The 13525-nt window shown below is 47.3% G+C and overlaps 1 protein-coding gene across 1 annotated transcript in view; it reads left to right on the top strand.

Moving 5' to 3' along the window:
* LOC138258589 (actin nucleation-promoting factor WASL-like) overlaps positions 1-13525 on the top strand; it is a 120407-nt gene that overhangs the window by 27949 nt on the left and 78933 nt on the right. Inside the window, exon 3 of the mRNA XM_069205951.1 lies at positions 10538-10577. Within this exon, the coding sequence (XP_069062052.1) occupies positions 10538-10577 (40 nt within the window). The remainder of the gene's footprint in view (positions 1-10537; positions 10578-13525) is intronic.

Raw genomic sequence — 13525 nt, 5'->3', positions numbered from 1 at the left:
AGTGGTGTTAATATAATGGGGGCCAGATGGCTCCTGTGCCCTGGTGCGTTTCTTATTGCCACCTTCATTCACACGCCCAGTGCCACAGCACCACAGCTGCCTTTGATGCCGCAGTAGTATCAGCCTTACTTCTTTTGGAAACCGGCCTGAAGCCAGCACTGTTAGTTGTGCGAGGACCGGGTCACACTGCTTATTGAAATAAAAATAAAAAAATCCTCCAAGGAAAGAACATAGCAATACTAGCATCGAGGCATATAGTGGTATCGCCATGCTCAGCTAGCTCTTCAATAATGGAGGCAGTGGCTTTAAAAGCGATAAATTAATTTTACTGCACAAGTGAGGCCCTGAAGAACTGCAGGCCAGGGGCATATTGCCCCCTACCTTTGCCACGGGAAATCCTGACTGCTGTAGGGATTATTATTAAAGGAACCTGCACCCCCGGACGTCAGGAATATCATGGAAAACATTTATGCGAGATGGCTGACCCGAGAGGATGTTGCTTTTATTTTGCTAGAAAGTCAACCGTGTTTGAAGATACTTCTGTCAGACCGTCGTAAAATTAGTCTGCACCACAATTCCTTTTTATTCTTCATCCTTCAACAAAGAAGTCCTCTCCATTGATCAGCTGTTCTTTAACAGTCCTATGTTGCTTAAGGCAGCTACTTATTTATATTTTATTTTTAAGCAGCTAAATGAGAAATGAAACGCACAAGGTAAACCCAGTGATTACTGAAGCGAGTTTCCTGGCAGTAGACTAGTTTAACTGTAGTTTCCTGCTCAGGCCCACTTACTTTTAAAAGAAGTTCATGCTGGTCCTCCATTTTCAACAAGTCCTTTTAGTAGCAAAATTAGTCCTAGTTGGTGCGTACATTGTTGTAACCTTCAGTTCTGGAGTTGAAGCAAGTTATTCCTGCTAGCTGCAAAAACATGGAGAGCAAACTCTAAAGTATTGGAATATTTCAAGAATACCCCTCAGGAATTTCTTTCAAACGCAGGGGCGGCTCCTCCATGGGGGCGGGGGAGTTCTGAGCAGCGTCCTGATTGGTAGAGGGCAGGCTGGGAGCCTGTGCCTGCAGTTGACGAGGCACAGAGGAGCGGTGCGCGGCGGAGAAGGTTAATTTTTATTTTAATTTTTTTTTATTTTAATTTTTATTTTTTAATTTTTTTAACCCCACCCCTTCCCCCACACACTGCCCTGCCCCTTCACCTTGCAGTGAGCTGCTCCTGCTCAAACCTTCAGATTTTTTTTTTTTGATTTTTTTTTTCCATGGCATTATTGACATAATTCAGGGCATGCATTACACCAACTACTTTTAAATTTCAGAAGCCACTTCTGATTTTGTATCTATTTAGCATTTAATGGTCAAGGCGGTGCTCTGTGGACCTGTGGGAACTGACTTATAAAGGGACGTAATAAGGTAAGTCACTAAACTAATTTAAGGTGGTGCTCAGTTTCCTTCTCTTGACATCCCTAATCTTTCTCTGCTACCCCCTGCCGCAGAGGGTAGCAGAGAGGCAACAGTGAGGCAGTTGCAACTGGGGGTGGGGACCTCATTTGTTCACGGAGTGCCACAGAATGTTATAGATCAGGGTGGACCAGTTAATATTTGGCTGGTAACCCATGGTGTGACCTCAAAATGTGGTCAAAGGTTGCAAAGGTGTCTCGCCCAGTGAACCCTGAACTGGGCAGAGGAGATAAAGGCCTTACTTGTGGCAGAGTGGAGCTGGTCCTTTGGGGGCACACAAACAATACTGATGGTGATACTAACGGGTACATAGCGCGCTTTATAAATTATTGATTGATATGAGAAAGTCTGCCCTGGAACATGAGACCCTGTAGCCCAAGATTTCTGCTTGCTGAGAGCAGATCACTGCAAACCGGCGGACAGGGTGACTGAAATGGAATCTGTTATCCCTGCTACTACAAACAGCAATAAAGGAGGAGGAACACACATCAAGGTGCTGGTAAAGGCTGTGGCAGACCTGGAGAGTAAGCTAGATGATGCTGAGTGGCGCTCCCTCTGCACCAACATATGCCTGGTGGGAGTCCTGCAGAGGGCCCAGGGCCCATGCAGAAGCTGTTTCCCGGGCTGCCCTTGTTGGTGCTGGAGCAGAGAACATTCAACTGGTTTGAAGCAGGAAGGGTGGATGGGGATCCTGGCCTTCCTCCAGCACCTGGGGCCCAGCCAAGGGCAATTGTAGCCCAGTTGTTGTACAAGTGGCAAGGAAACATGGGCCATGGTCGCTGAAGGGTGGGGCAAAGCTGGAACAAGATCACCGGCAACCAGCTCACCACCTTCCTCAGCCAGAACCCCCCCACCAGCTCAACGGACCCCAACGAAGCCGCCAACAACCTCACACAGTGGATCACCAACTGCGCAGACGCCCTCGCACCACTGAAGAAGAACCCCCCCCAGCAGACGCAGCAGCAAGAAAGCCTCCTGGTTCACCGACGAGCTCATCACCTCCAAGAAGAACTGCCGCTCCCTGGAGAACACCTGGCGCACCAACCAGACCACAGACAACATGACGGCCCTCAAACACGCCACCCGCAAACACCACCAACTGATCCGCGCCACAAAGAAGACAGCCTTCAAGGAACGACTGGACAACAACACCCACAACAGCAAGGAACTCTTCAACATCGTCAAAGAGCTCTCCAACCCCGACGCCGGAAACAATGACATCACTCCCTCGCAAGACCTCTGCGACTCCCTCGCAGCCTTCTTCCACGACAAGATCGCCAACATTCACAACAGCTTCGGCCCACCAACCACAAACCCCACCACCGAACCGATGCCCCCCACCTCCACCCTCCGCACCTGGACCCCAGTCAGCACCGAAGACACAACACGCACAATGAACACCATCCACTCCGGATCCCCTACGGACCCCTGCCCACACCACATCTTCAACACGGCCGACCACATCATCGCACCCCACCTCCGTGACATCGTCAACGCCTCCTTCAACACCGCCACCTTCCCGGAGTGCTGGAAACACGCCGAGATCAGTGCCCTGCTGAAGAAACCAACTGCAGACCCCTCCGACCTCAAGAACTACCGCCCCATCTCGCTCCTCCCGTTTCCTGCCAAAGTCATCGAGAAGACCGTCAACAGACAGCTAGCTGCCTTCCTCGAGACCAACGGATCCCTCGACCACTCGCAATCCGGCTTCCGAGCCAACCACAGCACGGAGACCGCCCTCATCGCAGCCACAGACGACATCAGATCCCTAATGGACAATGGGGAAACTGCGGCCCTCATCCTCCTGGACCTCTCCGCAGCGTTCGACACTGTCTGCCACCGCACCCTGGTACAGCGCCTGAACAACACCGGCATCCAGGAGAAGGCCCTGGAGTGGATCACCTCATTCCTCGCCGGAAGAACCCAGAGAGTCCGCCTCCCCCCGTTCAGGTCAGCGGCCACCGAAGTCATCTGCGGAGTTCCACAAGGGTCATCGCTCAGCCCCACCCTCTTCAACGTCTATATGAGCCCCCTCGCAACCATCGCACGTCAACACAACCTCAAGATCATCACCTACGCCGACGACACCCAGCTGATCCTCTCCCTCACCAGCGACCCGGACGCCGCCAGAGCCAGCCTACACGAAGGGATGAAAGACGTCGCCGAATGGATGAAGAACAGCCGCCTGAAACTGAACTCAGACAAGACGGAGGTCCTCATCCTGGGATCATCACCATCCGCCTGGGACGACTCCTGGTGGCCACCCGCCCTGGGAGCCACCCCCAAGCCAACGGACCACGCTTGCAACCTAGGCTTCGTCCTGGACTCCTCCCTCTCGATGACCCGACAAGTCAACGCCGTCTCATCTTCATGCTTCAACACCCTGCGCATGCTTCGAAAGATCTTCCGGTGGATCCCCACCGAGACCAGGAAGACGGTCACCCAGGCCCTCGTCACCAGTCGGCTGGACTACGGGAACGCCCTCTACGCCGGCACCGCCGCCAAACTCCAGAAGAAACTCCAACGGATCCAGAACGCCTCAGCACGACTCATCCTGGACATCCCCCGACACAGCCACATCTCCGAACACCTGAGAGACCTGCACTGGCTCCCCGTCAACAAAAGAATCACGTTCCGACTCCTCACCCACGCACACAAGGCCCTCCACGACCTGGGCCCCAAGTTCCTCAACAGCCGCCTGACCTTCCACAAGCCCACCCGCCAGCTCCGCTCCGCCAGCCTTGCTCTCGCCACCGTCCCCCTTCTCCTACCTGGCAGCCAAGACATGGAACTCCCTCCCCATCCACCTCCGGACAACGCAAGACCATCTCGCCTTCAGGAAGCAACTCAAGACCTGGCTGTTCGAGCAGTAGCGTTCCCCCCCCCCCCCCCCAGTGCCTTGAGACCCTCCGGGTGAGCAGTGCGCTATACAAATGCCTTTGATTGATTGAGTCTAAACATATACCTGAACTAAACAGTGGCAATGCATAAATAAGGGGAATCCTTCCTGAGAGTGATATGTCACCTCTGGCACCTGAACATTACTGGCTCGTGGCCCACTCTGGATTCTCCAGAGGGTCGAGGGGAATGGGAGTAATGGTATAAAGAAACTCTGCATTTGCAGGCTACCAACATGTGGGTGGACCCCTCAGGGCTGTTACGCAGCCAAAAGGAGCAACTGGAACAGCATGGGGTTGTTGGCCTCCTGGTACTTCTCCCCCGGGACTGCAGAGAGACTGGTTGGTGAAGCTAAGCAAATGGATTACAAATATACCTGAAGCCCTGCTACCAGTGGTGGGAAAGAGGGTTAGAACCTCAACCGAACCCTTATGGGGGACATGGACCAAGTGACCAGTTCTGGGATCACCCAGAGGGTGAACACCCAGTTGGGTGACTTCCTAGATGTGACCAGGCTGGCCGACTTATGGAGGGCCCGAAACTGATCAATGATGACAATACGTTTTCAACTCAATACAACCAATATCTAGATTGGACTACCAATTGGTGCTGCACCATGTGGTGGGAAACTTTGGGACCACAGAATACCTCCCCAGGAGCATCTTGGACCGCATCCCAATGGCATCACTCCAGATGGGAATGCCAGACCTCATAGAGGCTGGAGAATGGACCTGTGGGAACTGACTTATAAAGGGAAGTAATAAGGTAAGTCACTAAACTAATTTAAGGAAAATAAAGGGACAGTGAACTCTAACATTATGGTGTGGGACGTGTACAAGACTGTACTGAGAGGGCACCTAACAGCCTATGTAATGGGAGGAAAGAGAAAGGGACTAATCATGCAGAAAGTTGGAGGATAAACTCTCTGGCGGAGTGGAATGTGTTGCGCCCCCCACAGATGAGGGGGCACTCAGGGAGGAATGCCAGAGTCTCTGCCAACAAGAAGCAAGGCAGCCCTTCAGAACGAAGCAGGGAAAAATGTAGGGGTTGGAAAACGAAGTGGGCAAGCTACTGGCCTGGCTGGCCAGAAAGGAGGAGGACCGAAGATGGATACATAGTGCCATCCCCCGGGGGCAATTGGGTGGAGACCCTGTGAGAAACTGCATAGGCCTTCACAGACCACCTGTGCAGTGTTTATGGCTCCAAACAGGGAGCTAACCTTCCAGAGGTAGAGAATTTTGTGACAGACCTCCCAGTTTCCAATTTGGAGGAGGAAGCAAGCAGGTCCGTAAAAATGGGAATGAAGGCTGAAGAAATCTCCCAGGCAGTAACCCAACCAAAGAGCCAGAAAGCACGGGGCGCAAATGGCTTTCCTCTGGAATTCTATAAAAGTGTGAAATCTTTCATAGTGTCCAAGAAAGATGTTTGAGGAAGTCCTGCAGAACTTGATCCTATCCAGGGATTTGAGGCAAGAAGACATAGGCCTTATCCCCAAAGAGGGATAAGCAGCAGGAGATTGCTTCTTGCAGGCTTATTTCTCTGCTGAACATGGAAACAAATGTCCTGGCCAAGGTGATGGCACCCAGACTCATGAGGGTGGTAAACACAATCATCCCTGATTAGTCTGACTTTGTGCCTTGTAGAATAACCAAACCTATTCTTTGATGGTGGTTTGGCTGGATGAGATCAAATTGCCAAGCCTCTGGTGCTCCTTTCACTGGATGCTGAGTAGGTGTTTGATTCAGTGGAGTTGACCTACTTAATGGTAGACCTGTGGAAGATGGGCTTGGGGTGCTGTATCTGAAATGGCTGTCATGGATCCATGTGAATGGGGCATGGTTGAGGGAATTTAGGCTTGGTGATGGCACCAGGCATGGGATATCACTTTCCTGCTTCTGTTCACACTTGTGATTGAGCCCATGGCATTCTGGATCTGGGGTGATTCCCCCTGCTCAGAGGTTTAAAATGGGACCATGAGTGGGCAGACGTAATCTTGCTAAACACACTGAGTTTGCTGTATATGGGAGACCCGGTGTGTTTGATTCACCGGGGTCCATCACATCCTTTGTGTTTGAAGTATGCCAGGATACAAATAAATTGGACTAAACCCATTGCTTACCCCATGATAGGATGGACCCTACCCAGTGAGTGGGGCTGCCTTCTAAGATGGGAACAAACTGGGTTCAAGTATCTGGGCATCTATGTAATCTGGCAGACAAGTCTTTTTTTTTTTTTCTGGGAAAATCTGGGGCACAGCTTACATGACAAAGGGGCAGTCTCACTGGAGATAGCTGTGTTTATGATCTAGGCTATGTGGCCCTCTACAAAATGATCTACCTTCCCAAGTTCTTGGATGCCCACTGAGAATTGCCCTGTCTGGAAACCGTGGGGGTGGGGAGAGTGTGGAGTGGGGCACACCATCCTTAACATGAAGTTGTACTACTGGGTGGATAGCTACAAGAAATGACTGGGCATACAGGACCCTGCAAGAGCCATTGATATACGCACACAGAAGGGCTATGAACCCTGAGGGCTAAATCAGTGGCTGTGTGGGATGGGCAAGTGCAACTCACTGTCAAACCAGACAGCACAGATGGTTACGATATGGTGAAGCAACAGTAGCACTGGGCTGGAAGGACTGAGTGACACTGGAGACTCTGCAGCGCTCACTCTCCTGAAGAAAGTGGAGGGGCACAGGAAATGGGACCTATTGGGCATCTCTAAAGTGGGGGACATCTGGAAGGGAGGTAGGGGAAGTAGCCTGCTCCCTGAGCTTCAGGCCCAATTTGAACTGTTGGGGGGGAGGGATCAATATCTCTCCTGTCAACAGGTGAAACACATCCTGTGAGGAAGGACCTTCTCCACAGTATCGAGGAGGAAACTCCATTACAGTGGAAAGTACTGTTGGCCCCATTACACAAACATTAAGTACTGGAAATCTGTCTCTCTGATCATTATTTTTTTTTAAATTTTATGGATGCCCTATTCAATAAATAGTAGCTTAACCTGGGGAGACTGGAGGGTAACTCGTGGGGGGAGCTGGTCAGTACCCACTAGCAATCCAGGTGGGCTCCTGGATGGTACAGCAGAAGTTGTTGCACAGGGTATACTGTACACACTCCTTTATAAAAATAAAAAACTATTGGACTACTGGGACAAGGTGAAAGGCAGGATATCATCAGTTCTGGATTGTTCCGTTACTTTCACCCCACAATTGATGATGGGTATCTGGGAGAAGAAGGCACTGGATAGATCTAAACTCAGTTCAGTAACGTGACATTGATGGTGGCCAGGAAGGATGGGATCTGGCACTGTGGGGTAGCCAATTTTCCCACAGTGGCAGAATAGTCGGCGAACATGGATTGGCCTATGAGAGCAGCTAAGGTGGTGTACTTTGCTAATGGTTTACCACACAGAGAAGATGTATGGGCCCTGTGGACTGAGACAGCAGATGGCCTGGATATGGAGGAGTCGTAGGTGGACAGCATGAGGGCGATAATGGAGGCAAGATGTATCGTAGTGAGGGGGTGGAGGGAGAACCTTGAACAGCTAGGGAGAAACTGGTATTCAATGCTGTAAGACGTAGCCAGGAACGTGGGGGACCTTACCGGAAGAAGGAAGGGGGTTCAGTGCTGCATTGGATGTGCTGCTTGCTATGACCACTCCATTAAAAATCTTTAAAAAAAAAAAAAAAAAGGCATGTCAAGTTCTGCTCTCCCAGCTTTTAGGGGCAAGCAGAGTTGTGTAACGTGTTCTCTTTTTTTTTTTTTTTTTTTTTTTTTAAACGTATACCAGTGATGGGTACATAAACACATGCTTGTTGCCCCTTTTGGAGTGATTTTATTACTCTAGTATTAGAAAGCAAGATTAGCACAGCCCATCAAGACCATTCCGGATATACTGTCCTACATTGCTTTAATTTGTTAAAAAAAAAAAAAAAAAAAAAGTACCGGGGCTCTTGTCAGTGCCACTGCAGCTTGCACCACACATTACCAGTGCAATGCTGCCATTGATACTAACAACATAATTACTAACCATCACACTTATAGAAGTGTGACATTTTGGGCTATTCCAGGCCCACGAAGCTGTAAGAATGGCTTGGGTGACAAGCAAATCATTTTTACGTATATTGAGTTAATAAACTGTTGTTGTCATCTGTCACTATCCGTGCTGACAAATTACTGCCGTTGCTGAGCACCAGGAACTACTGGCTCAAATTAGTCACTGATCAGTGTATTTTAAGGTCCTTAAAATGGGTCATTTGTATTGTACAGACAATTACTAGAGACTTTTGCTATAATGTAGTTATTACACTAGGTCTCAGTGATCTTGGGTTTCCCTTGTTAACTAATACTATTAACTCTTTTCGCAACACTGAGTAAGTCTACATTATGATCAGACGTTTGACTGATGGATGCCAGACTCCTTGACCTTCAGCACTGTTTAAATTAAATGTGGCTACCATATGACGGTTCAAAGCCCAATGATACAACTTTGTGCTTTTATTTTTATTTTTATTTTTTTTTATTTTATTTTTTTTTCCTCAAAACTTAGGAAGCTCTGGAAAGTTGGAAGCGCAAATTAGATTTTGTTGTATGGGTGGTCTTGGGAGCCCAGTGTTGTAGCAGGAAACATTTCCAGTTGCAGCTCAGGGCTTTGAGGGCTACCACTGTTTGGCAATGTTTCCCTGCTCTGAGAACAAGGTCACCACCTCTTCCCCTGTAGACCCTTCAAAGTTTCATCTTTGAAGCCAAAGGCGATGGATACCACCCCTACCCCCACCCTTCATAGGCAGTGCATTCTGTGTAGGGATATCATAGCTAGCTGTCTGGGATTCAATTTTCCTTTAAATGTTTTTATGTTGCAGAGTCCAACTTTGCGTGCCTTTAGAAAGGTTGAAGTTTCCTGGCACGTGTCCCCACGTTGCAGAAGAGGTTAAAACTTCTCTCGACCTCTAGAGTGGTGTGAAATATAGGATTGTAACTAGCCAAAAGTCCCTAATGTTACAGTTCTTAAAATGCTTTGGCTTTTACAAGTAGTTAACGGCTGACTTTTTTTGGTCACACATGATCTTAAAGGGCCGTTTTACGTAGCCACTTTTAGCAGTTTGTTACTTTTTTATTTTTTTTAAAAGGGGGAAATTCGCCTCAAAATACAAATAAACAGAGGCTGGTAAATGCCTATGGATTTGTTTAGATTGACTGAAAAACGTCTCCTGATGCAGGTGCATTTTCTTGCATCTTCACTAACTTGTTTTGTTCTCTAATGTAACTGACAGATTAAACTACTGATGTCATCTGTGAAATGTTGTCAATCACTGAAGACTGGTAATGCTGGTTAATTGAACTCAAAGGTGACGATAGTGAAGTCAACTGGAAGAAACCTTAGCAGTTCAAGAAAATATACCCTAACGAAAAGCGTAAAGAGGTTTTTTAAAGGTAGAATGTTACACGCTAAAATGTAGGGGTGCAAAGTGTGTTTTAAAATCCCTTTTGTGCAATTGCCAAAAGCTTAAACATTACACTAAGTGCAGATCCTGGCATTCAGCATTATATTTCACCATCGCATCCATTTTGGTCAAACGTGTTATAAACAGTTGCTTGCATTCGGGACATTCACATTGTTCCTGTGCTCCAGAGAAAGGATTTCTTACTAATCTGGTTTAAATATGACCCTATTGTCATTTCGAGAATTGCGTGTAATACCAGAAATTACACACGTTTACACCAGCATAACTAAATTTTCAGCTAGGCTTAATCCCAAATACAGTTCTAAACCAAAGACCAATCCAGTTTTTCCAAAACATACAGATAAAGTAAATATTGCATTAAAACGTATTTATTTTACCAAAGATAAAATTGGTCTTGAGAACTGAAGGGCCACACCGTCAGAAGCCATTAAATCCCACATGTTGAATTGATCAATGCCTAACCTTTTTTGTGTGCTTGTCTATGAAACGAGACAGGTCATATAACTACAGTTTATCCGATTGTTTTCAGTTGTGTAGGATTCTACATCTGTGCTACCATAATCCCTTGCTGGACATCTTGTTTATGGGGTTTTGCGCACACTAAAGTAACTTTGTGCTTATTCTCCATATACTACTATCAATAAAATGACTGGTCAAAGAAGTTTCTGCTTTTAACTTGCTGATGTTTTTTTTTTTTTTCCAGACATGTCGCTCACATTGGGTGGGAATCCCGTTTTGCAACGGTAGGTGCTTGTGAACTAATTCATTAATCACTTTCAGAATGCAGTTGATTAACCCTGAACCGAACCAATGACACTCCTGACAATTGTTCCAGTCTGCCCAGCTTTTGAATGTCTTTTCCCTAATATTTCTGGTAGATCCGGTAGAAACCTGTAGGAGTCTTTAAATGAAACTGAAGGTGGGAGAAATCAGCCTCTCTGGTTCTTGAAAGCAGAACGATGGAATTCTAGATAATACTCCAGTACTTTTAGTTGCAGTCTTATCCTTAGGAAGTCTAGGTGGTCAACACTGCTCAATTAGTCACTTATGAAAGTTTAAATCCAGAAAATCAAAACTGTCAACTACAGGAGATCCAGGAAGGCCGACTTCCATAGACTCAATTGTTTGACTTGAGATGGTGAAAGATGTGGCAACATGTAGTGCAGGAGGATAAAATGTCATGCTGAATGGCATCTTACTGGATTATACAGTGCGCAATCAAAGTCCAATGTGGTACACCTGAATAAGTTGCAGAGGTATTCAGTGAAATGCTAAAATATGCATTGGTACAGAAGTAAAGAAGCATGACTATACGATGTGAGTGAGTAGCGTGAAATTTGCACGTATGTGAGGCCCAGTGCAGTATACTGAGGAAGCTTCTATTTGATGAAACAAAATGTATTCTGGGCTGGTCCATAAAAGTAACGTCTCCAGCCACGCTTGTGTTAATTTGATAGTCTTAATATGTCTTTACTCCCACTAGGAGTTAAGCATCCACTGCACTGAGTTGTAGCCTTCCTAAAGCAGGTTTCAAAGCAAACAAGAGTTGCCCTTTTTCGAGCAATTTCCCCACCACTGACATGGTCCCTACTTTTATTCAGACCCAGACACCGCCTTTGAAGTGCGTACTAGTGGTGAAATCCCGGGCCTCAAGGTTTGCAGCACACTGCGGAGGTTTCTGGAGACCTCGAAATATGGAAATTCAGGAGTTAAACTTACTACGAATAGTTAAAATGCCCCAATTTTAGTTAAAAACAAATTTGATTTCTGACGAATATTTGTGACACCTAGACTTAAACAGAAAAATGTACACACTAAAACAATATCACACTGGATTTTAATTCCTAGGAGTCTGATGGATAACCCATTTAGGATGCGGAAGACACTAGTGATGGAGCCAGCTTGGGTGGGGGGGGGGGGGGGGGGGAAGACTAGTGAGACCAGGAGTATAGCGCCTATTATAGTGGGTGCAGTTGCAACAGGGCCAAATTAACCCAAATAGTTGCTTTATTTTAGTAATCTAACTGCAGTCAAATTAGCCGTTTTGCCTGCTTGCAAAAGGGCCTATGGCATCTTTGCTATGCTACTGAGTGGAAAGTGGTGCCACCCTTGGCTTCCCTATTCCTTGGTATGCCCCAACATCTACAGGACCTCCTCAATCCCAACATCCCACCTTTCACCCCCATATGGGAACCTGCCCGTCTATGAAGATGTTTGTTTTTGTTAAAGCAGACCTACATCTCAAAGACTCGCCCTGTGCTTCACATACTGTGACTGAAGGCATAGGTCAGGCAGCCCCTGCAGCATGAATGGCCTGAGACGTCACTCGGTGAGTATGAATGGAGCCTGTGTGGGCAGGCTCAGGAAGTTTTCCGCCACGTCTAGGGTCAGGATTGTGCAGGAGTGAATGTACCCATGACTGTATACTAGTGTGAGCAAGTGGGTGTATACCTTTGCATGTTCATGTCCGGCCACATTGCTCCAAAGGCCAGCAGCAAGCTTCTTTCCACAGATAGCCCTGCACCGAGTGCAGTCCCACACATTTTTGATGCAAGTCACCTGCAGTCTGTTATGCCCCTCTAGTGAGGGCCTCCCTCAACCTGTTAACCCAGTGCTTAATTTGTAAAAATAAATTAATAAATAGCCAGGGCCCTAATCAGGAGGCTGCTGCAGCTTGCACCACCCATTGCCCCCGCCAGCACCGCCAATGACTGAACTACCACAACTACTAACCATTGCACCAAACAAGTGTGACAATTCAGATGATTCCAGGCCCCTTAAGCAATACAAATGACTCCAGCAGTAGATGTTAGTATTTTTTTTTTTAATGTATATTGAATTAATTATTTAGATTTACAATGCCACCATGTGGCAAGCTCTCATAAGTGCTAGTGTTGACAATGAAGTGCCGGTGCTGAGCACCAGAAACCACCGGATCAAATTCAGCACTGAGATGGACCCTGATCTTTCCTGCCCGAGGCCTCCATACCTCACCATGTCAGTCTTCCCACTGCACCCTGTTTATTCTGAAGGGACCCCTTGATAAAGAAGGGAAGGACACTGATAGACAGAAAACACCCCAACATCTTGCAGTCTGTCCAGCGTTTGAGAATGTCTGCATCCACACAGCAGTATCTCCAATTTGGTTTGGTCATGGCTAAGGGTAAATTGGGTGCACCTAGCCGGGCATGCAGCGAACTTCTGACACTAGTGGGGTGTTAACCATTGATCCAGTGTATGTCTCTGGTCAAGGCTCCTTCGACTCTTGTAAGTGTACAAGGAGAGCTGGTTCAGTGATCTCTTGCAGAAGTCTCAAAAGTAACTGTGCATGGGGGGTGGGCATGGTCAGGTCTGGTGGCTTAGTGAACTAATGCATCCACTGCAGGACCCTGTGTTTGAACTCATGGTCACAGGTTTAAATTCCGGCGGGTCCACTCTGCTTTTCATCCAAGTTCTAAGGTCGATAAAATGAGTACCATTGAGTTGGGTAACAATAAACATCTGTTCAGCGCCAAGATGCCTTCGGGTGAACGAGCGCTTTACAAATACACGTTATGTTTCCTTTAAATGTCTCATCTATATTTATTTTCTCTTTCAATAAAATGCTATGAACCTGAAGATTCAAGAAGCTGTTTGGAGACTGGGAGTGGGTCTCCTGTATGGGGAGGAAGGGTCTTCTGTATAGCCAGTA

This window comes from Pleurodeles waltl, chromosome 9 (genome assembly GCF_031143425.1).
Source record: "Pleurodeles waltl isolate 20211129_DDA chromosome 9, aPleWal1.hap1.20221129, whole genome shotgun sequence".
NCBI lineage: Eukaryota > Metazoa > Chordata > Amphibia > Caudata > Salamandridae > Pleurodeles > Pleurodeles waltl.
This window is presented reverse-complemented; position numbering and strand designations above follow the sequence as displayed.